Source organism: Hyperolius riggenbachi, chromosome 9, assembly GCF_040937935.1.
Source record: "Hyperolius riggenbachi isolate aHypRig1 chromosome 9, aHypRig1.pri, whole genome shotgun sequence".
Taxonomy (NCBI): Eukaryota; Metazoa; Chordata; class Amphibia; order Anura; family Hyperoliidae; genus Hyperolius; species Hyperolius riggenbachi.
This window is the reverse complement of record NC_090654.1, coordinates 175,399,041-175,423,478: the sequence shown is the minus strand read 5'-3', so window position 1 is coordinate 175,423,478 and position 24,438 is coordinate 175,399,041. Positions and strand designations below refer to the sequence as shown.

Sequence of the window (24,438 nt, the reverse complement as noted above, 5' to 3'; positions counted from 1 at the left end):
CGCCCGTGCTATGAGTAAGCACGGTTTAGTGAATCAACCCCAATATGTTTTCCCCATGCAGATAAAAAGTGAAGCACTGCACACATTTTCTCTACCTATTACTTTCGCCTTTGTGATAAAACATGCAAGTTTTCACACATACAGACACACATGGACTTGATTCACTAAGACAAATAGCATGCCTTATCAAAGTTAGCACGCCTTATCAGGGCAATATAGCGAGCTTATGCCTGCTAATTGGCAATGACAAGAGTTCTTCTCGTCCTGCCCTGAGCCCCTGCGGGTTCGTAGCGCTCGCTATGCTACTCTGATAAGGCATGTTAACTTTTATAAGGCATGCTAACTTTGATAAGACATGCTATTTGTCTTAGTGAATCAAGCCTACGGTGTGCAGAAAATACATACAGAAAAATGCACGCAGAAAACTGACAGACGAGTGTTCTCCCAGCCTTAGGGCCCGTTCACACTTAAAATCGCAGAACGCCGGCCTTTTGCGGGAGTGATTTTCCCGCGATTAGCGCGGAAAAATCACTGGACACTGCGGCAGTTTTGGAGCAATCGCGATTCGCGTGCTATGCACGCTAATCACAATCGCAAATCGCGGAACGCTCGTCGCCGGCAAACCGCTGCATGCAGCGCGGTTGCGGTTATCGCTAACCGCATCCGCGGCAGTGAGAACACTGCCACTCGCTACATTGTGTAGCGGTTCTTGCAGAACCGCTAGCGGTTTGCCATGAGTGGGAATCGCGCGATTCCCGCTCAGGTGTGAATGGGCCCTTAGTTTTTAATTACACTCATTCTGTCCACCTCTGATGGAGCAGAACTGGCTCTGCAGACTCCTCCAGCATCACTAAAGTACACAACACTTGTGGAGGGAGTGGAGAGGCTGGGGGTAGGGCGATGTACACAAGACCCTGCTGCACACTGAATAGGGACTGTCTACAAATCCTGGTCTACAAAACTTTGTAGCATTCCTTATCAGTTGCTGAGCAGTAGGGATAATCAATGAGATGCACATTTTTCCGCGTTGATGCAAAATTATGCAATTTTGTATGCAAATATATGCAGCTTCAAAATGGACCATTTTTTTTTTAACCTGGGTTTAAGCTGAATGTACGGGCTGGTTGAAAACAACAAAAACACAGGGACACCAGGAGCCCAGTATCGTGTGATATTCAGAAAAAAGTATTATACTCACAAGTGTGGGTTGCTATATAAAGAGCAACCACCTTCCACGCGTGTGGAGAAGTACCGTCTCCAATCAGCCTTTATTGGTCGCTGCTCCTGGAAAAAAAGCGTCCTACAGGAAAGTAGAGGCGCTGCCCCTAGTTGAAATGCTAGGGTCACAGATAGTTACGTACAGGAAAAGGAGGTGCCCATAGGATGTATATAAGTCTAATAGATCTATATGTGCAATATATATTTAGATAACTAGGTAAGAAGAAGATACTCTTACCTGCTACGAAAATTGAAGACAATTGTGTAAAATATAATAATTTATTTGTTTTAGCACCTCTTAGCTGAGATCAGAAAGCTTTTTTTCTCTCTGCACCCTTAGTTGTCAGTCTCTCAGGACAGGGAAAAGAGTCTTCTCCCCCATGGGGATTCTGGGCCCCCTGCGGTTGCATCCCTTGCAGGGTCTATTGTTACGCCCCTGATTACTACTATTCAAAGTATCTATAGAAGTGATCATTATGAGTACAGGACCAACAGAGAGCTAATACTGCAGTTGAGGGAGGTCCCTTCGGGGCCCCGATGCGGTCGCTTCGGGGCCCCGATGCGGTCGCAGCCTCTGCAACCCCTATTGCTACGTCCCTGTCAGTAAGCAGTGGCAGCGTTAGGGAGTCTAGCCCCAGGACTCCTTTACTGAGTAGGTGCTGGCTTACGGAACAGGAAGATTTGAATCCTGTTCACCTGAGGCAGAGGCAGAGCCCAATCAGCACACTATCCAGAAAGAGGAGAAAAGCTGAAAGACAGGGAAGAAGATATTTGCCTCACCAGGATTGTACTTTTATTTAGCTTTCCTGTATGACAGGAAAGCTAGAGTAGGAGGGTTTTTTGGGGGGCTCTTTTAGTCCCTTATACTTTTCTAGTGGTTTTGGGTCCCCCCAAGCTGCTTGATTACTCTGCTGTATAACAAAAGACACAGACACCCAGAACTAGGGGATCAATCAAAGGTAAATAAGGGAGATAGTAGGAGTGGAGAGAGACTGAGAGCCTGCCATGGAGCAAAGAGCTTATCTGTTTTGCAGTCCCTCATCACACAGAGGCTATTTGCAGGTAAAATGACACCTGTCCCTGCCAGTCTCTCACATAAGTCTGACAGCAGCTCTCCTGGAGTCTAAAACTTATCAATCTATGTCTGTGTATTACCTCATCTAGCTGCCCACACAGGGCCGGGCCGAGGCATAGGCTGGAGAGGCTCCAGCCTCAGGGCACAGTGTAGGAGGGGGCGCACAATTAATTCAGCTGTCATTTCTAATTGTGTTTGAAGCAGAAAGAAATAAGAAAAGGGGATACATAGCAGTGACTGCAAGCCAGAAAACTAGATATTAAGGTGTTGCGGAGGTTGTGGGCCCTGTGGCCCTCTTAGTCTAATACCAATCAGTATGTGACAGCTGGGGTGGGAGGGATGGTGGGGCGCACTTTGGTGTCTCAGCCTTGGGTCCTGGAGGACCTTGTCCCAGCTCTGTGCCCACATGCAGTCTTAACAATAGTGAGAGAGGCAGAAAGCAGAGTTTTTATTTCTATGGACCCTGCAGGAGGCTAGCCTCTGCTCTGCTTCATGCTGTGTACAATTACAGCTTGCCAGCCCTCTAATTGCACTTTAGTTTCCCTCAGCCAGCCTGAATGCACCAGGTACTGCACCACCCCTAGCCCTAAATTAAATGAGAGGCGGGCTGGCCGGCTGGGGGTCTCCCGCTGGCCATTCTGCGCCTGCTTGTTTCCAATAATAGTAAATACACCTCAAGTCAGCGATCCCTGCATAGTAACACTCGCTTTGGCCACAGCAGGCAACTGAACTTATACTACAGCGCCGCCCTGATTCGTATGGCAAGAAAAGAGCCGCCTCCCATCTCCCTGCCCACAGATTCCATGGCAACCGGCTTGTTTAATGGCCGAGAAGGGAGATCTGATAACCAGGAGCTACCGCTGATCCCGGGAGCAGTGCCTGAGTCTCATCACTTCTTACCGGGAAGATCAGCGCTAGAGGCCAGCCAGGTGAGCTGATCTCCATTAGCGGCAGTCATATATCACCTCAACTACTACCCATCTAAACTTTACTGTGATATGATAATGAGGCCGGGGACTAGCTGTCAGGCTAAAAGTTTTTATATGTTGATTATAGAAAATCAGTCCAGCATGACACACGTTCACAAGCTGGGTCATATGCATATCCTGCATATGTTAATAATGTTCCTGTGCTTTGTTGTAATTCTAGAAAAAGCATGCCTACTATGATTGAATTATTCTATTATTTATTATAGAGCACTGCTTCAGAGATTATTATAGCATGTGCCTAGGGGTGTAATAATATCCTAGTCATAGTTGTTGCTATGGGGCCCAGGTCCCCAACCTTTAGGCTTTGTTCACATCTAAAATCGCAATCGTTGAGGCCAGCATTTTTTTTTACGCTTACCTGCTTGCTACAGTTTTTTTGTAAAGCACTTTTCTAAGCGCTTTTGCAGAGCGATTTGTTTGTTTATTTCCTGACGTCAGGAAGTGCACTCTTTGACCCGGAAAATAATAAATACAATGTATTTATTCTGCAAAGCGATGGGGAAATCGTTATACAAAGCGCTTTTTCAAGCGATTGCGATTTCCCTATACCATTGAGGCAAATCACCCCAAAATTGATACAAAATTGATACATTTCGCATTTTGGAGGGGAAGAGCGCTGAAGGAGGGGACCCAGGTGAGGGAGGGGGAATCTTTTCCCCTCCCCACCGCTGTCCCCGCTGCCTCTCCTTCTTGCGCTGCCCACCCCTCTGGGGGCCACTATACTACCTACACTGGGGGCAGCTATACTAGCTATACTGGGGGCAACTATACTACCTACACTGGGTGCAGCTATACTAGCTATACTGGGGGCAACTATACTACCTACACTGGGTGCAGCTATACTAGCTATACTGGAGCAGCTATACTGGGGGCCGCTATACTAGGTATACTTGTGTCCACTATACTACCTACACTGGGGGCAGCTTTACTGGGGGCCACTATACTAGCTATACTGGGGGCAACTATACTACCTACACTGGGGGCAGCTATACTAGCTATACTGCGGACAGCTATACTAGCTATACTGGGGGCCGCTATACTAGCTATTCTTGTTGCCACTATAATACCTACACTGGGGGCCACTATACTAGCTATACTGGGGGCCACTATATTACCTACACTGGGGGCAGCTATACTGGGGGCCACTATACTAGCTACACTGGGGGCCACTATACTAGCTACACTGGGGGCTGCTATACTGAGGGCCAGTATACTAGCTATACTGGAGACAACTATACTAGCTATACTGGGGGCAGCTACACTGGGGGCAACTATACTACCTACACTGGAGGCAACTATACTACTTACACTGGGGGCAACTATACTACTTACACTGGGGGCAACTATCTACCTATACTGGGGGCAACTATGCTAGCTACCTTATACTGGGGGCAACTTTATTATGTATACTGGGGCAACTATATAATCTATAACGGGGCACCTATACCTGGCATTACCTGCCGAGCCGCTCTTGGTATGCCACACTCACTCCTTTCCTTGTTTTTTTTTTCTTTTTTTTCTTTTTTTTGGGGGGGGGGGGGGGGGGATCTTATAATACCCAGCACCGGGTGTCAAATGCCCTAGGTATGCCACTGTGCTGAAGTCATACTGCTCTAGAAAAAAGTTCCAACTTGTCAGCTTCCTGTGGGTTACATAAGTGTGAGTTAGCAAGAAGAGTGGGTTGTGATCTGGGCTGTCACCATGATAGTGGAGAGTAACCGAATATTCACCTATTCTGTACCTGCTCAGATAGCTGTTTATTGTACTTTAGTACTGGCTGATATACTTTTCTCTACTTTTATTTGGGTTTAGATGGCTTCCCACAGAACCTCCCATCTCCCTCCTGAGGAGCGTCTGCATTTTCCTCCACTCATCCTCCCAGCCACCACAAGTGCAACCAGTAAAAAGCTGTTGAGACACAAGAGGAGCAGGGAGCACCAAAAGTCTCTGAATGAAATCATGTGAGTCCTATATTGGAATGATGGATAGAGGTTCAGAGTGGTAACTTAGCAATGTTTGCATATTCCTTAGGGGACACCTTTCTGTAACTATATTTCCTAGCCAGCCATGGGAACCTTATTAACTTAAAATATTCTTATTTTGGGCTTCAGGACAAGAATTGTGTTAATATCAGTGGTCTTGCTAGGGCCCTGGGATATATGCCCTGGGGTTCCAGCTAGCATACTAGAAAATATTGTACATTATTGCTTTGCTGCTTTTTGTGTTATTGTGGCTATTGATTAGTAAATTAATAAGGCTAAAGGCTAGTAAATGCATAAAGGCAGCACGGTAGTGTAGTGGTTAGCTCTCTTGCCTTGCAGTGCTGGGTCTCCCGTTCGAATAATAGCCAGGGCACTATCTGCGTTGAGTTTGTATGTTCTCCTTGTGTCTGTGTGGGTTTCCTCCGGGCACTCCGGGTTCCTTCCACATCCCAAAAAAACATACAACCTTCACCCTAAATCGGCCATAGACTACGATGCAAACACTGTTACATACGTAGACGTATGACTATGGTAGGGATTAGATTGTAAGCTCCTCTGAGGGACAGTTAAGTGACAAGACAGTATACTCTGTACAGTGCTGCAGAGGATGTCGGTGCTATATAAATACTACATAATAATAATAAAGCATTCCACTACTTTTTAAACTAAATCTCATAGGCTGCAAACAGATTCCAACCCAGTTATATCCTCAATCTTCTTAACACCAATCCATAGTCTTCCTACATTTCATTCAAAACTGAAGTGTCAGTGTAATGTTGCTGATTTGCACAGCGGGAGATATGGCAGTGCTTTCACACAAAACTTATACCTGAATGATTTTTTTGCATTGATGAGCAGAGCTAGATTAGCGTTAGATCTTCCCAGAGGGGGCATGTCACCGCCGTGGGGTAATAATCTGTGCACATATTATCACTGAAGCTAACACCCGCTAGGTGTGTAATTTAGTCCAGTAGTTATTGGAGCTCTGCACATCAATGCAAACAAATCATTCAGGTATAAGTTTTGTTTGAAAGCGCTGCCATATCTCTGTGCAAATTGAATGTAAGTATACTAGTGGCCAGCTTAATTCACTCTTCCAATTTCACTTTCAAAAAGCCTAAAGGTGGCCACACACCATACAATTTTGTAAATATCTGTTCAATTTAAGAATTGCAATCAATTTTTCTAACTGATTGTAACATTTCAAAAATATGACCAATGTACCACACACCTGTGTTACATTTTTCCACAATTATGATAAAACTGATTGGAAACTCTGAGAAAATTGCTAGGGAGTGTAGATTAATAAATTGACAACCTAACACACACCATACAATCTTTAAAAAAATTGAAGCGAAATATCTGGCATTCCGGATTGATATAAATTGAAAAAAAACGGGAAATCCGATCAGATTTTTCAGTCGAATAAAAAAAAAAGCTTTCGATTTTTCGGGCGATACAATCGTTTTTATCGAATTGCTGTAAAATCGGATCATTTTATTGTATCGTGTGTGGCCACCTTTAGATTAGAATTAGCACACAATTTGCATCTGTTTTGCATTTAAGGCATGTATTTAGTTCCAGAGGGGATCAGCATTGCCTCTGTTGGCTTACAATTCAGATGCATCCTTGAGCGCTGTCACTTGTCTGTCTAAATGTTGCTGATTGTCCAGTGAGCAAAGCAGGCAGCTAACACAGGAAGTTCCAGGGCAGAAATAGTAAACACTGGTTTATTTTACTGGTTGTGAAGTGCACCCACATTGGCCTCAATTCTGGGAGGGTTTTCGAGCAAATTACCGCATGTATGGTAATTTACCGCATGAGGTAATGACATTTAGCAAATCTGGTAGATTTTTTTTTATTATTATTATTATGCATTTATAAAGCGCAGTGATCTTACGCAGTGCTGTACAGAGTATATATGGATCTGTCACTAACTGTCCCTCAGAGGAGCTCACAATCTAATCCCTACTTTAGTCATATATCTATGTATGTATTGTGTAGTGTATGTATTATAGTCTAGGGTCAATTTTAGGGGGAAGCCAATTAACTTATCGGTATGTTTTGGGGATGTGGGAGGAAACCTGAGTGCACGGAGGAAACCCATGCAGACATGGGGAAAACATAGGAACTCCTTGCAGATGTTGACCTGGCTGGGGCTCGAACCAGGGACCCAACGCTGCAAGGCGAGAGCGCTAACCACTATGCCACTGTGCTATGTGGTAAATTTTAGTCATGAATTACCACTTGTGGTAAATTAGGGGACATGGAAATGAGTGGCTGGTTAGTATACTGGTTAATAAGGGTAGTTCCTTTGGCATGGGAGACCAGGGTTTGAATCCTGGTTAGGGCCAGTACCTATTCAGTATGGAGTTCAAGGCAAAGCTCCCTAACACTGCAGGGTGGCCTCTTGAGTGCATCCCGGTGGCTGCAGCTCTTGAGCACTTTGAGTCCGACAGGAGAAAAGTGCTATACTAATGTTCAAATTATTATTATTATGTTAGCACATAATTTACTGATCAGTTTAAGACCTGCCTGTACCTGGCGCTTTAAGCCAATTTTTATGCATTTTGCAGTTTTTAGAGTTCCTATTGCTGTTTTAGTGAAGTTCCTATTCAGGCTGTGTAATAGAAGAGAATAGTAGAGATAAAACTCCAAATATTTACTGGATTTTTTTTTTACAGGGGATGCCTATAAATGTTACTTTTATAGGTTGTTACATAATCAAATACACCTTCCCTCCGTCAAAAAAAAAAAATCTTCCAAAGACTATCCTAACTTATGGAAGACAATTAAAGACTACTATTATGTATTTACCGCATGCTTACCGCTGAAATACCGCACTTTTTACTGTTCGGAAATGCGGAAAAATCTTTCAGAATTGCTAAAAAAAATTTAAGAATACCGCATGAGGTATTTTACCGACAAAAAAATATTTACTGCACGCAGCTACCAGAATTGAGGCAAAAGTAGTGTATGACCAATCACATAATGATCAATGCAGAGGCTGTGGAAGGAGTTTCCAGCTTTACGTTTTTGGGACTCACCACCGCACAGGACCTGTCTTGAGCTGACAATGCTTTAGCTGTAATTGACACAACGATGCCTCTAGCTGCTGGTTAATTTCTACAGATGCACTATAGAAATCGTCTTGAGCAACTGCATGACGGCTGGTAGAGAAGCCTTTCTGCGGTTTGTAAAAACAACAGAAGTCATTATCAGCACTTAGCTATCTTCACTTGAACTCGTGTATAAGACTCGCTGCATGAGAAGGGCCAAAAACCCTATCAAGGATAATACTCACCCTAGAAAGGCCTTGTTTAAGCTTCTACCATCAGGGAGACATTTTAGATACAATACAATACAATAACATTTCTATAGCACTTTTCTCCCATAGCACTCAAAGCGCTTAGGCTCTCTCAGATTCAGTAATTAGTAGGATGAAGTATTCACACAACAAAAGTTATATTTCTGCAAATGCCAAACTGAACAGGTGGGTTTTCAGTCTGGATTTAAACACGGCCAGGGATGGGGCTGTCCTGATCTGTTGAGGTAAGGAGTTCCAAAACGTAGGGGCAGCATGACAGAAGGCTCTGGGACCAAAAGTTTCTAAGTGGACTCTGGGTATGACTAGATTATTAGAACCTGTGGATCTGAGAATGCGGGGATTGCTTTGCAGCTGTAACATATCTTTCATGTATCCAGGGCCTAGATTATTCAGGGATTTAAATGTCAGTAGGCCGATCTTGAATAGGACCCTCCATTCTATAGGTAGCCAGTGAAGGGAATGCAGGACTGGCGTTATGTGGCAGTGACGGGGTTGGTTGGTTAGCAGTCTGGCAGCAGTATTCTGTATCAGCTGTAGGCGGTACAAGGCCTTTTTTGGAAGGCCAGTGTAGAGAGCATTGCAGTAGTCCAGTCGGGATGTGATGAAGGCGTGGACTAAGGTTGGCAGATCTTCTGGGGGTATGAGGTGCTTGATTTTTGCAATGTTCTTCAGGTGAAAATAGGATGATTTCACCACAGCAGAGATTTGAGTTCTGAAGTTTAAATCCCCATCAATTAGAACTCCCAGGCTACGCACATGATCAGAGCTGCGTAGATCCGTGCCTCCTATTCCCAGTGGTGAAGACTGCAAGTTAAGTTGTTTTGTTATCATGCTCTGCCCTCCAATCAGAAGGACTTCAGTTTTGTCTGCATTTAGTTTCAGCCAGTTGTCATTCATCCATTGCTGTAGTTCACGTAAGCAGGCGTTTATAGTTAGAGTTGGGTCTGTCACACCAGGCTTGAAGGAAAGATATAGTTGGGTGTCGTCTGCATAGCAGTGGTATGTCAGGCCATGTTTTTGGATTAGTTTTCCCAACGGTAGCATGTAAATCGTGAAAAGCAGGGGAGAGAGGATTGAGCCCTGGGGCACCCCATACTTAAGTGTTACAGGGGTGGACAGGAAGGGCCCCATACACACTTTGTGGGCTCTGCCACTCAAGAAGGATTGGAACCACTGAAGTACTATGCCATCAATGCCGCAGTATTCCTGTAGCTTGTTTATCAAGATGTCATGGTCAACTGTGTCAAAGGCTGCAGAAAGGTCTAGCAGTATGAGGATCGAGCACTCTCCTCTGTCTCTTGCCATGAGCAGGTGGTTGCATATTTGGATGAGGGCAGTTTCAGTGCTGTGGTGTTTCCTGAAGCCAGACTGGAATGGGTCATAACTGTTATTTTGTAGGATTCTGGCTTCTAGCTGGAGGTATACAGCTTTTTCAATTAGCTTTCCCAGAAAGGGGAGGTTAGAGACAGGTCTGTAGCTGGTCATTGCATCTGGGTCCAGGGAGGGTTTTTTGAGGAGAGGCCTGATGATTGCTTCCTTCAGTAAAGCAGGAAATATCCCTGATTGTAAGGAACAGTTAACAATTTTGAGGAATACCGTTACGAACAGGTCGGGGCAGTTCAACATGAACTGTGTTGGGCCAGGATCCAGGTCACAGGTAGTTAGGCGGACGTGAAGGAGGATGCTTGATGTGACTTCTTCATCAATTTCTTTGAAGTTTGACCAAGGTGTTACGTTGTCTCTGCTAATGGTCTTCGGCGCTATATTAGGCTCAGATGCTGTAAGTTGGATGGCGGACCTTATAGCGGAGACTTTGTCTGTGAAGAAATGGGCAAATTGGTCACAGTGGTCCTTTGAAGACTCGATATTAAGTTTTTGACATGCTGGGTTGCAGAGTTTTTCCACTGTGCGGAACAGTTGGGCTGGTTTGTTAACTGCATTTGCAATCTCTTGTGATAGAAAGGATGATTTTTTTCCCGTGATTACCTTTTGGTAGCTCTTCAAGTGGAAGATTAAGGCATGTTTGTCCTCTGGGGACTGAGATTTGCGCCACAGCCTCTCAAGTTTTCGGCCTTGTCTTTTCAGCTCTTTTATAGCGTTATCAAACCACTGTGCATGATGGTGTGGAGTAAGATATTTGGTGCGCAGAGGAGCAATGGTCTCAAAGGTGGAGGACACACATTTGTTGTATTTAAACACCAGAGTATCAGGGTCCAAGCTGGAGTCAGTCAATTCATCAAAGCTAAGGTTATCTCGGATATATTGTTGAGGTGTTAGCCCTTTTAAGCGGCGATATTTTATTTGATTCTTGACCTGGTGTTTGACGGCTGGTATTGAGAGGGAGAAGTGGATAGTGTGATGGTCTGACCAGGCAACAGGATTAATTTCCACATTGGCTATTGACAGCCCAGTATGGAATATAAGGTCCAGAGTGTGACCTTTCCTGTGAGTAGCAGAGCTGATTGATTGGAGGAAGCCCAGTTCATGTAAGGCACGAGGTAGCTCTTTTCCAAATTGTGAGGAGGAGTCGTCCACCCATGTATTGAAATCTCCAAGAACAATCCATCTGGGGTGTTCCAGTGTTAGGTTGCATAGGAGGTCTACAAGTTCCTCAAGGAAGTCTGAGTATTTTTCTGGTGGGCGGTAGATCAGCAATATGTTAATGTTTTCCTCAGCTGAAAGTTGCACCCCCAAGCATTCAAACGAGTTGGTAGGACCTACAGTAAGTAGTCTGATTTTCAATCCTTATACACAAAAACAGACTAAAAAACAGCTTTTTCCCATTGCCATAAACTTGTTAATTCTGGATCTTCTCTGAAATAATTAACACTGTGTACAAATGCTTTAAATATTTGATATACCTGGCATACCACTTGTATATTTTCTCTATTTCTACCTTTGTTACTATCACTAAGTAATTTACACAATGGCGTCAATTCATCCAGCATTACCACATTCGGTAATGCTGAAAACAGCTGACTTTAGCAAGCACTTCAGAAAATGTTAATTCATCAAGGCTGTTACCACATGACAAGCAGAAATACCGAGCAGTGAGGCAAATTACCGACTTGTGCAGTAAACACCTCAATAATTGTCAGTAAATGTCAATTCATTAAGATTACAGCATGCGGTAAAACACAGTTCCATTATCAGCAGTTCTCCTCTGCCGGAAACAGTGCGGGACTCACAGAACTCACAGAAGCAGTGACGGATTACCTATAACTGACAGGAGTAAAAGCCAATAGAAACAGCCCCTGTTTCCTGAAAGTCCCGCTGATCGGATTTTGATAGATTGCGCAGGCTTCTCGGGAGCCACACCCCCCCCCCCCCAGGCGGCAGACAGAGAGCGCGGAACAACAGTTTCCCCTGGAGCCCTGCGGCCATTTAACTCCTTAGGTTCCTGTTTGAAGATGCAGAGAAACTAGTGGGGAAATCACCTAAGCATGGCATGTGTAATGTCTCCTGGAAGTTCATCTAAGCTGTGGCAATTAAATAAAATGTTAAGAAAGATTTAGAGCGAGCAGAAGGAATATAACAAACATGCACATCTAAAGGGATGTCGGGATGCCTCTTACTATTGTAATGCCGTCCCTGCACGGAACAACATGTAACAACAGAGACATAAATACATACTCTTCTGCTGTTACTGAGCAGGTTTTTGGCAATGGGCTTCGGTAAATTACCGAATTTCTAACGCACCTGTGAAAATATTGATGAATTAGCACACAAAAGTCTAAAATGCTGAATGCAGTCTTTTCCTGACTTTTGTCTTATCCAACAGCCTTTGATGAATTGACGCCAATGACAATAATTTGCTTGAATCTTGAATTATGTAATAGATTTCTGTTTGTCTGACTGACATATCACTATAACATGATCATGTGAACCACGATTACATTATCATGGTTCAATATCACTTCCTCTTCCTGTTTTCTTTTACTTTATTTTGACTATAGAAAAAAATATGCAGGGAAAAAAATGATTACCTCTAGTTTTTAAACTACATTTCCAGATCTTGTTGCATGACATCTTCCCTGTATTGTAGAATGAAGGAAGCTCTGAAGGCATATGAAGAAACAGTAGCAGAAAAGAAGAGGGTGCCCACCCCACCAGAGCCTCAACTCCCATCAACGGTACATTAATTGTTTGTCAGCAGAGGGAGAGGAAAAGCATCCATAAATGAACACAAACAAGTAACCCTAGCAGTCCTTGGCTGACATAACTATAATTATTCATAATGTAACTTTCCATGTGCTTTGAATCAGTCTTTGACAAACATCCAATTTTTATTGATCAATGACTGGACAATTTAACCCCTTCCATGTAGTATGAGGGCCAATAGATTTTGAATACTATGAACAGATTGTGCAGGTGAGCTCTCATACTATTTGGAAGTGGTATAATTGGACGTTGATTTTCCAATCAAAATTGGATGTGTGTACCAGGCTTTAGGTGTCAAGGAGGGGAAGCTCCATCATATTTTTATTCCAGAGGGAAATTTATATAACTCTCAGTTTTCAGGACAGTTTTCAAGACATGTTGTAGATAGTCAAACAGTAAAATCTCTAGATCTCACAATACACTACAGTGCCTTTCAAAAATATTAGCCCCCTTGGCATTTTTCATGTTTTGTTGCCTCACAACCTGGAATCAAAGTGGAAGGTTTGACAGTTTTCACAATTTCATCGACAGAACAAGCCTACATCCTTGAATATGTAGTATTTGGTTTATTGTGCAGCAAACAACAAATAGGACAAAATAACAGTAAACTTCAGCATGCATAGCAATTCACAACCCCCCCCCCCCACAAACACACACATTAAATACCTTGTTGAACCACCTTTTGCAGCAATTACAGCTGCATGTCACTATGGATAAGTCTTTATGAGCTTGCCACTTCTTGCCTATTCTTCAAGGCACAACTGCTCCAGCTCCAACATGTTGAACGATTTTCGCTTGTGAACAACAATCTTTCAGTCTGACCACAGATTCTCTATTAGATTGAGGTCTGGGCTTTGACTAGGTTATTCCCACTCATTTAAATATGTCCGTTTAAACTACTCAAGTGTTGTTTTAGCAGTATGTTTTGGGTCATTCTCCTGCTAGAAGATGAATCTCCGTCCCAGTCTCAAATCACTGCCAGACTGACACAGGTTTAGCTCAAGAATATTCCTGCATTTAGCACCACCCATCTTTCCGTCCATTTGAACCAGTTTCCCAGTCCCTGCTGCTGAAAAATACCAAAAGCCTAGTGCTGCCGCCACCATGTTTCACTGTGGAGATGGTGTTCTTGGGGTGGTGGGATGTGTTGGGTTTGAGTCAGACTTAGCATTTTCCTTTGTGGCCTAAATGTTAAAATTTCATCTGACCAGGGCATCTTCCTCCATACATTTAGGGAGTCTCCCTCATGCCTTAGGCAAACTCAAAATGTGCCTTCTTATTTTTAATGCTGAATACCTGCTTTTTTCTGGCCACACTTCCATAAAGCCCAGCTATATGGAGTGTACAGCTTATTGTGATCCTATGGACAGATACTCCTGTGTGGAGCTCTGCAACTCTTTCAGAGTTACCTTTGGTTTCTGTGCTGCCTCTCTGATTAATGCCCTCTTTGCCCAGTCTGTCAGTTTTGGGGGACAGCCTTCTCTTGGTAGGTTTGTTGTGGTACCATGTGCTTTCCAGTTGAAGATCATGGATTTATTGGTGCTCCAGGGACTACTCAAAGCTTTGGATATATTTTTTTATAACCCAACCCTGACTTGTACTTCTCAACAGTACTTCTCAACAACTTTGTTTGTCCCTGACATGTCTGGAGAGCTCCTTGGTCATCATGGTGTGATGCCTCTTTCTTAGTTGTGCTGAAGCCTCTGGGGCCTTTCCAAAAAGGTGTGTTTATATTAACAGATCACATGACATGTAGATTAAAAGAACAAGCTACACCCATGCTAACCTAGAAATAAAAAAAACACATATATAAGTGTAACGATCGGTGTCCACACGCAGAGAGAATCTGATTATTGGTGATCTGCAGTATCACCAAGAATGTAGATATATACCTGATTATTGATGATCTGCAGAATCACAGATAATACAGATATATTGCTAACCTCTGGACACCTTTTGGTATGTGAGTGTTTGGTGCAACAGTAGTACTTTGAGTAATGCACCTGCTGAGCAGATGATAATAGACAGTAAAGAGACACTGCTCTGGGAGCGCAGGAACCTTTCAGCAGCCTGAGGCTCTCCAAGAGGAGGAGTCAGGCTGGAGACAGGAAGGGCCAGAGAGTGAGTGACACCTAAGGTAGATGTCACTATCTGATCTGGAGACTATCTCTTAAGGGGAGAGATAGCTTTCGAGGTCGGGCACGCCGGGTCGGCAACACACTGACAGATAAAGTACAAAGACAGAAGACTGATTCGGTATCCAAGACAAGCAGGGTCTGGCAACCGAATATCAGATATACGAGGTACCGAATCAGAAGACAGAGGAATAGTCAGAAAAGCTATAAGTCATAACATATATCAAACAATGCCTATTCTGGGTGCGAGGTCCTTGGTCTCAGCACCCCGGAACTAGTCTGGAGTATACACAGATGATAATACAGTTTCCTAGACTGGGTGCGAGGTCCGTAGTCTCAGCACCCTGGAACTAGCTAGCATAAACAGAATACAAATCAAATAATCTGGCTAAGTGTGAATTCCCAGGTCCACCTGGTTCAAACACACTGAAGGATCTGACTAGGTCTGAGTGCTTCCACGTAGTGATCGCAACGGCAGACAACTTGTAAGTGACCAGCAGGAACTATATATGGAGTAGTGCTCTCCAGCACCACCCCTAATTGCTCAACCAATAGTATCCTGCTCTAGAGTCAGCTGATTGGCGTGGTCAGCTGACTCTCCCTGCTTAGTATAAGAATTCTGCCTCTCAGCGCGCGTGCGTGTATTCCTAAGCCTATGTGCACTAACAGACTCAGCCACACCAGACACACGCTGCCGCGTGCAAACCGCCGCGCTGGACGCGGAACCAGCCGCCTTACTGTTGTTGCATGCGGCGGCTTTTCCGCGTTCTGCCCTGCTACCAGACACACGCTTCTGCGTGCAAGCGACGCGGAATCAGCCGCCTGCTCAGTAGCACAAGCGGCGGCTTTTCCACGATCTCTCACAATAAGTAGATAAATACTACTTCTACTGACATAACAGATGTATTGTGCTAACCACGTAATGATTCCTGTGAATTTTATAAAGGAAAAGCAGAAAATCCTATTCTAGGCAGTGGCCATCTTGCCAAACTAATGCTGACATCATATCACAAGCGAAAATCATTCAACATGTTGGAGCTGGAGCTGGACCTAACAAACTGGACGAACTACGTCTCCTCTGCGGCAGGTGGGAGCTCGGGAGGAACACCCCAGTACTCTGCTTCACGGAGACCTGGTTACATGAGAACATCCCGGAGAACGCCCTACACCTCCCAGGCTTCAGCCTCATACGGGGAGACCGTGACCCTTCCCTCTCTGGGAAGAAAAGAGGCGGAGGCATCTGCTTCTACGTCAGCTCTTCATGGTGCCCCACCAGTACTTCACAGGATGTGCTCCCCAGACCTAGAACTTCTACCGGTGAACTGCAGGCCCGCATACTCACCACGGGAGTTCGCCTCCTATGTCCTTGTCGGAGTGTACATTCCCCCTGATGCTGACGCCAGATCTGCCCTGAATACCCTCAGTGACACCATCTCGCAGTGGGAAATATCCCTCCCTGACTCACTATTTATAGTCATGGGGGACTTCAACAAGGCAAATCTTCGTCAAGAGCTGCCTCGCTACCATCAGCATGTTGCTTGCCCTACCAGAGGCCTGAACACCCTCGATCATTGCTACACGCCTCTGAAGAATGCCTACAAGACTATCCCGGGGGCGGCACTTGGCTCCTCCGACCATTGCCTTGTTCATCTCATCCCCACCTACAGGAGGCTCCTGGAATCGGCAAAAACGGTTACGAAGTCCTCTACGGTATGGTCAAGTGAGGCCAAGCTCCACCTTCAAGCCTGCTTTGATTGCACGGACTGGGAGTCCCTGGCAGCTCCAGACCTGGACGAGTGGGCGGACAACGTCACCTCATACATCAGCTTCTGTGAGGCCTCCTGCGTCCCAACCAAATCCTTCAAGGTCTACCCGAATAACAAACCGTGGTCCTCCAACAAGCTACGGTTACTGCGGAAACGTAAGGAGGCGGCTCACAAGGCGGGAAACCAGGAGGAATTCAGGAAAGTGAGGAATGCTCTGAAGCGAGAGCTGAGAGTAGCAAAAAAGGAGTTTGCCGAGAGGATGAAGCAGAACCTGCGCTCGAACAACTCACGAGCTGTATGGCAAGGGCTTAAGGCTGCCACCAACTACAAGCCTCCACCGCAGCATGCTACACCCAGCCCTGAATTAGCTGAAGAACTAAGCAAATTCTATTACAGGTTTGAAAGGCAGGCTGGGCCTGGGGGGCACCCACCACCCCCTTCTCCCCCCCCCAGCCCCCGCGCACAGCGACCCAAGGGAGGACTCACTCTCTCTGGAGGTGGGGGAGGCAGACGTTCAGCACCTCCTGTCCACGCTAAGTGCCAGCCTGCCTCAAAGCCTGTTTGGAGCAACTTGCCCCCATCCTCTCTGCCATCTTCAGCAGGTCACTGACAGAGGGCAGAGTCCCTGCGTGCTTCAAGAGGTCTACCATCATTCCTGTTCCCAAGAAACAAGGCATCTCCGACCTCAACAACTACAGGCCTGTGGCCCTGACGTCCGTTATCATGATGTCCCTAGAGAGAGTGGTCTTATCCACCCTCAAGCTATCCACCTTGACCCTACTAGACCCACTCCAGTTCGCCTACAGGGCAAATAGGTCCACTGATGATGCTCTAAACATCTGTCTGGAATACATCTACAACCATCTAGATAGGAAGGATGCGTATGCCAGAGTACTGCTACTAGACTTCAGCTCGGTATTTAACACTATATGCCCACGCACCCTCCAAAATGTTCTGGCCACACTTGGGGTCCACTCCACCCTACGTCTATGAATCACGGACTTTCTCTCTAACAGATCCCAAGCTGTCAGGCTGGGAGACATCTACTCACGAGAAGTGATAACAAACACAGGGGCACCCCAGGGCTGCGTCCTGTCCCCGCTGCTCTTCTCCCTTTACACGAATGATTGCAGATCCACGGTAGACTCTGTCAAAGTCATAAATTTGCGGATGACACCACCGTCGTCGGCCTCATCATCAAGGACAACATCCAGGATTACCGGCAGCAGGTGGAAAGACTATGCGACTGGTGCAAGGAGAACAGCCTGGTGCTCAACACGGCCAAAATCGTCGAACTTATAATTGACTTTAGGAAGTCTGCCCCTACCCCACCTCCCATCTACATTGATGGCACCGAGGTGGCCAGCGTGCCCTGCGCTCGCCTGCTGGGCACCACCATCTCTAGCGATCTGAGTTGGAGGGTCAACATCACGTCAACCCAACGGAAAGCCCAGCAGAAACTCTTCTTCCTCCGCCAACTGCGGAAGTTCGACATGGCGCAGGAGATTCTAACATGCTTTTATACTGCCACCATTGAATCGATCCTCTGCTCCGCCATCTTGGTCTGGTATGTGGGAGCCACCGCCAGTGACAGGCACAAACTACAGAGGATCATTAGGTCGGCGGAGAGGATCATTGGGAAACCTCTGCCTCCACTTGACCACCTTTATAACTCAAGACTGCGAGCCAGGGCACTGAGGATTGCAAGTGACCTCTCTCACCCAGGCCACTATTTTTTCACCCCACTTCCACTGGGTCGGAGACTCAGGGCCATCCACACCAAGTCCACCAGAAACAGGAACTCCTTCTTCCCTATGGCCGTTAGCCTCCTGAACTCCCTTAACATTCTACTACCCTCTATCAGCGCCCTACCACCGCAGAGGAGCGGTAGACTTCCAGCAGTGTTGTTTTTGAAAGATGAATACGGAGCTTTATGTATATCTGTTGATGATGTATATTGTGTATGTTTATATTTGTGTATGAGGTATTACTGTCACTCTGATGTTTTTCCTGCCTTTCTGTCTATGTACCGCTCCATTGTGCCAAACCCAATTCCGGGCTTGACCCAGTCATGCTTGGCGAAATAAAATGATTCTGATTCTGAATCTGATTCTGATTCCCTGACTCTTGTTTTCCCCCCTCCCTTCTCTTGCTCATTGTGTATTCATTAGCTGCCCTCCTCCCAGAGTCTTCAGACACTCCCACTGAGGTGTACACTAACAACTGCACTGACTTTTTTTATTTACACATTCAATCACTGAGTCACCTCAACCTTGCTTGTAGACACAAGTAATCAGAGGGTGTTTCAGATAAGAAGCTGGCAGGGAAATACATGGAAGAGGAGGAATATTATAGATAAAAAGAACTCCCAGCATTCAACTCTTTGGCACTGTTTGGCACTAGGGCCAGTGCTCCTAAAGTATGTGATAACTACAAACCATAACAGCAGAAAAAGTTTTGCATGTTTTGAATGCAGAATTAGCATCTTTATCACCAAATACACTCAGACCAATTGCTGTTGAAATTTGATTTTTATGGTGACAATACCACTTTAAACACAAGTGGACATCATTTCACTAATTATGTGACTTTTGAAGGTAATTGGTCGCAGCAAGACTTTTTTTAGGGGCTTGATGGCAAAAGGGTTGAATACATGCACATGCCAATTTTCAGTTTATTATTTAGAAAAAGTTATTAAGAAAAAAGTATAGATTTTATATATTTTTTTTCATTTCACTTTACCAACTTAGACTATTTTGTGCAGATCCATCACAAATAAAATAAGATTAAAAAAACAAGTTGGAATGTAAAAAAATAGGTACAAAGCCGGGGAAGGTGAATACTTTTGCAAGGCAATGTACACGTGAAAAGGATTCTAATGCAGCCTTGACACAACCTATATAATACACAGCTCAAAATAAATAAAGTAAGCGTATAGCATACAACATTTAGCATCACAAGACATCTTTATTATCCAGAAATATTAAATTAAATAGATCAGGAAACAAACACAGTGACACATTTATCATAGCCAATGCAAGGAAAACATAGTATCCACTATCCACTATATGTGATAATGTTGTAACTAGAGATGTAGCGAACGGTTCGCCGGCGAACGGTTCCAGGCGAACTTTGGGGTTCGCGTTCGCCTGGACCAAGCGAACTTTTGCGGAAGTTCGATTCGCCCCATAATGCACTATGAGGGTCAACTTTGACCCTCTGCATCACAGTCAGCAGGCACATTGTAGCCATTCAGGCTACACTAAGCCCTGGAGCCCCCCCCCCCTTATATAAGGCAGGTTTGCCGGCCATTACACCCACTCGTGTGCCTGCTAGAGACAGACTAGGGAGAGCTGCTGCAGACTTGTTCTTCTAGGGAAAGATTAGTTAGGCTCTTGGCTTGCTCCTGGCTGATTGTTATTGCTAAAATAGCACCCCTCAATAGCTCTTTTGAGAGCTCTAATGTTTTCCAGATGATTTTTTTGTGTGTGTTGCTCACTGAATTATACAGCCCTATCTGTTGCAGCTGGACCTTGGTAATTGTTATTACTGTGCCAGCCATGCCCTGCCTAACTATCTATACTGGGACACCTACCTATGCCTACCTAACTACTGGGGCACCTACTTACCTATACGGGGACACCTACCTACCTATACTAGGGGACCTACCTATGCCTACCTACCTATACTGGGTCTCCTACCTATGCCTAGCTAACTACTGGGTCTCCTACCTATGTCTAGCTAACTACTGAGGCACCTACCTATGCCTACCTACCTATACTGGGACTTCTACCTATGCCAACCTATACTGGGACTCCTACCTATGCCTAGCTAACTACTAGGACACCTACCTATGCCTAGCTAACTACTGTGACACCTACCTATGCCTTCCTACCTATACTGGGTCTCCTACCTATGCCTAGCTAACTACTGGGACACCTACCTATGCCTACCTACCTATACTGGGTCTCCTACCTATGCCTAGCTAACTACTGGGACACCTACCTATGCCTACCTACCTATACTGGGTCTCCTACCTATGCCTATCTAACTACTGGGATACCTACCTATGCCTACCTACCTATACTGGGACTCCTACCTATGCCTACCTACCTATACTGGGACTCCTACCTATGCCTAGCTAACTACTGGGACACCTACCTATGCCTACCTACATACAAGAAGATAATAAGGTTGTTGCTTCATTGTAGACAGACCAAATTTGATCAGCTGGACAGTCACTGTTGTTCTATCATCAATGAGCTACCACAGCCCGGCCACCATATGGGCTTGAAAACCGCCACTGCCTACACTCTCGCCACAGTGCGCACCAGTCCAGCATGGCCGTCACAATGCAAACAGCTGTTTGCGGTGCGTTACACAGTGAGTTTGGTGTGTCAGTGTGAAGCAGAACTCTAATTACACTCCCTGATTGATGTATACCCATGCAAGATGTTTGAAAGCACTTTAGGCCTGCAATTTAATTCAATGTGATTTCTGCCCTTAAAACGCTGCTTTGCGTCAAATCCAGATTTTTCCCCGGGACTTTGGGCATGTATCACACTCCGCCATGCCCCCCTCCAGGTGTTAGACCCCTTGAAACATCTTTTCCATCACTTTTGTGGCCAGCATAATTTTTTCTATTTTTCAAAGTTCGCATCCCCATTTAAAGTCTATTGCGGTTCGCGAACTTTTTGGCGAACCGAACCTTCCGCGAAGGTTCGCGAACGGGGTTTGCGAACCGAAAATCGGAGGTTCGCGACATCTCTAGTTGTCACCACACTAATCCAGTATTCAGCTGCATTAGCATCACATATTTGTAGTACATGATTAAAGTGGACCTGAACTCTTGCACAGGACAGAAGGAAAACAGAGAAATGCACCCTGTATGCATTTAGAGAGTTTAGCTTGTCTACTTCCCCCTCATCTGTGTCGCAAGATGTAATTTGATCTCTCCCCGTGTCACCTGATTGCCAAGGCAGATAAGCTCATTTGAAAGCACAGGATGTTAACAATATGTCTGCTTCCATGAAAACAGGAAGTAGACACACTGCAGATTTATTGAAGGATTTGTATCAGCTGTAACAAAGAAATTTTTTCCTTTAAAGATTATTATGCTGTTGCGTATCTTTGACAGCAGAGAGGAAGTTCTGAGTTCAGGTCCGCTTTAAGGACAGGCAAGCATTATCTATACAATTTTGTAAATGTGGGGAGAATCTATATCTTCCTAGCCTGCTCACACACATAAAGTGTTTTATACCTCAGCACTGACAAGCCCAATGCCATTCTATCTGACGCTCTACCTCAGGTCTGCTCCCATAGGGCCCTCTGTTACCCAAAGGGAAGGTCAGTCCTGTGAGTCACTGAAGTTTTGTAAGCCCCCATTACAGCATGAAAGGTCATAGGTCATAAACACAGTGGGCATGGTAAGTGCTTCATTGATGATATAATAACATATAATGATGCAAAGGCATACACGGCATACAATCTTTTATAACGTTCTGATCTCTACCATTTTCTTTGCAGATGAACAGTGAACAGAGAAAACTCAGGGTAAGAACTCTTATGATACCACACATTGTGGGCCTGATTCATTAAAATGTGCCTGAATTATGAATGTTTTTTTAAAAGGTATTTGTATGCTCTTCTCTGAAGCCTGATTCGCTACACAACTTTACTTTGTGTCTATGAAGTCCCATTTCTTGGTTATTTCCACTCCCTGCCTGTAGATTGGCAGCCAGTGTACAAACAAGTTTCAGTGATAATATCTGAGGAATGGGATTTCACAGAGACAAAGTAGATTTATGTCGTTTATATCATATTTCATATGAAAACATACTAATACCTTCTATTTTTAAAACGATACATCAAGGTTTGGGCTAGCACGTGGATGAAAGATATTGTACCTATTTGAATCTCCTGGTAACTGTTGCTTATAGTAAGTTGATCAAAACAAAGCATCATCTGTAGTGAGCACATAGTGGCAGTGTCTATCAGGGTATTGCAAAGATTTCACCTGAATTTTCAGAGTAGCTGAGGGAAGATGATCCAGGGATTGGGCAAGGAGCACCAGTCTGTGATTACATTTAAAATAGTACCAAAATCCCTTGGGACACAGGAACACCATGTTCTCCATAGGTGAATTTCACTTTAATTGTGGTCAGGAGCAATTTCTCTCTGTATTAGGCATCAGGGAAAGAGAAAAGCAACACAAGTAAGACGCGATGTATGAGAGATTTCATGGAATTGTCCAGCAGGTCTCCATATCTTACAATAAGTTTTCAGGCGAGAACCTGAGAGAGATTATCCTGGGGCAGCAAACAGCGCCACTGGAAAAATATATGAATAGTAATACAATGATCCTTGAGAAACGTGAGTAAAGAATTCAAAGATCTGCATTCTAAGATACAGTTCAGCTGCATTTGTCTTGCTAGAGAAATGGGCTCTTCATGTTTAGCTATGTAGAATAAGTATGTGTAATTGGGCGGGCACATTGCGCCTTTGCACAGGTGTGAGTGGTACAGGTGGCAGTGGCAGTCTAGAATCAAGCATTGACATATGTCCATCATACATGCTGGCATGTGTGATGGACATGTCCAAAAGTTGAAAAGATTTTGCTTAAAGGGGTTCTTTCGCGAAAAAAGTAGGCAGTTAAAAAATGTGACAGATGACAGGTTTTGGGCCAGTCCATCTTTTTAAGGGGGATTCTCAGGGCTTTTTTTTGTTTTCAACAGCATTTCCTGAACATCAGTTGCAAAATCTAACTGACATAATAGTGTGCAAGTGATTAGGGAGGCCGGCTGGTATCTTGCTATTTTGGCAGTTAAACTGTTGTTTGTTGTTCAGGAAATGCTGTTGAAAGCAAAGAAAGCCCTGAGAGTCCCCCTTAAAAAGATGGACTGGCCCAAAACCTGTCATCTGTCACATTTTTTAACTGCCTACTTTTTTCCGCGAAAGAACCCCTTTAAGTTTGTATCAGTTCATTTACATAGTGTGGGGTAAACAAACACAGAAAGACCCAGCAGTATGGTTATAAGATAAACAGTGTATGGAACAGCAGCATAAACTAATCATTTGGATCCTTGTAGCAGCAAAGCAACCTATAGGTAGCTCATGAAAAGACTGTGCTGAGTATTGAACAACAAAAGCAAAGAATGGGATGGCTACTATTTGATAAAACAAAAACAATGCTACAGGATAAACTCATAGAGCTTTAGAAAGCTTTGCTGATTATTTGAAGCTGAATATTGTTTCTATTGCAGATGAATTACCTGTACATGAAGAAGTGTGTTGAGTGCAGCCCCGTGGTGCCCATTCAGAAGCATTGGTTAAGCTCCATGCTGTCCCTGGTGCCCCAGTCTCTACAGAAAGGTCGGGACAGGGAGGCACTTGTTCAAGAGATTTTAGAGGAAGTTTCCCAAGACTTTGAAAAAAGCATGAAGAAGCACCTTGGTGAGTATGATATCGGGTTAGATTTTTGCTATGATTGGATTTAATCACCTTGCTGTTCAGCAGATTTCCATCATCTTTTTTTAGAAGACCTACCAGTAGTCTAAATATGCACACTGTTAATCAACAGCTGAAGAAGAATGCACACTGTCACACTGTGAGAGATTCAAGACGTTCCTATTTTGATGTAGTGGACATGACTTGCAATCTAGCACAGTAACAAGTTTCTTTGCAGCTTGGTAAAAAAAATTGTGTGTTTTGAGTCTGCGTACCTCTCACTTCTCCTCTGAGTATCCTGTAGCTAAAGCAAACGTATCTAAAAAATACAGGTATAT

The 24,438-nt window shown here is 44.5% G+C and overlaps 1 protein-coding gene across 1 annotated transcript in view; it reads left to right on the top strand.

Annotated features, from left to right (window-relative positions):
• Positions 1-3,030: 3,030 nt before the first annotated feature.
• Positions 3,031-24,438, top strand: part of DNAH12 (dynein axonemal heavy chain 12) — a 257,076-nt gene continuing 235,668 nt past the window's right edge. Inside the window, exons 1-5 of the mRNA XM_068253712.1 lie at positions 3,031-3,222; positions 5,095-5,243; positions 12,638-12,725; positions 22,181-22,207; positions 23,917-24,106. Coding sequence (XP_068109813.1) covers positions 3,052-3,222; positions 5,095-5,243; positions 12,638-12,725; positions 22,181-22,207; positions 23,917-24,106 — 625 coding nt within the window. The 5' untranslated portion in view covers positions 3,031-3,051. The remainder of the gene's footprint in view (positions 3,223-5,094; positions 5,244-12,637; positions 12,726-22,180; positions 22,208-23,916; positions 24,107-24,438) is intronic.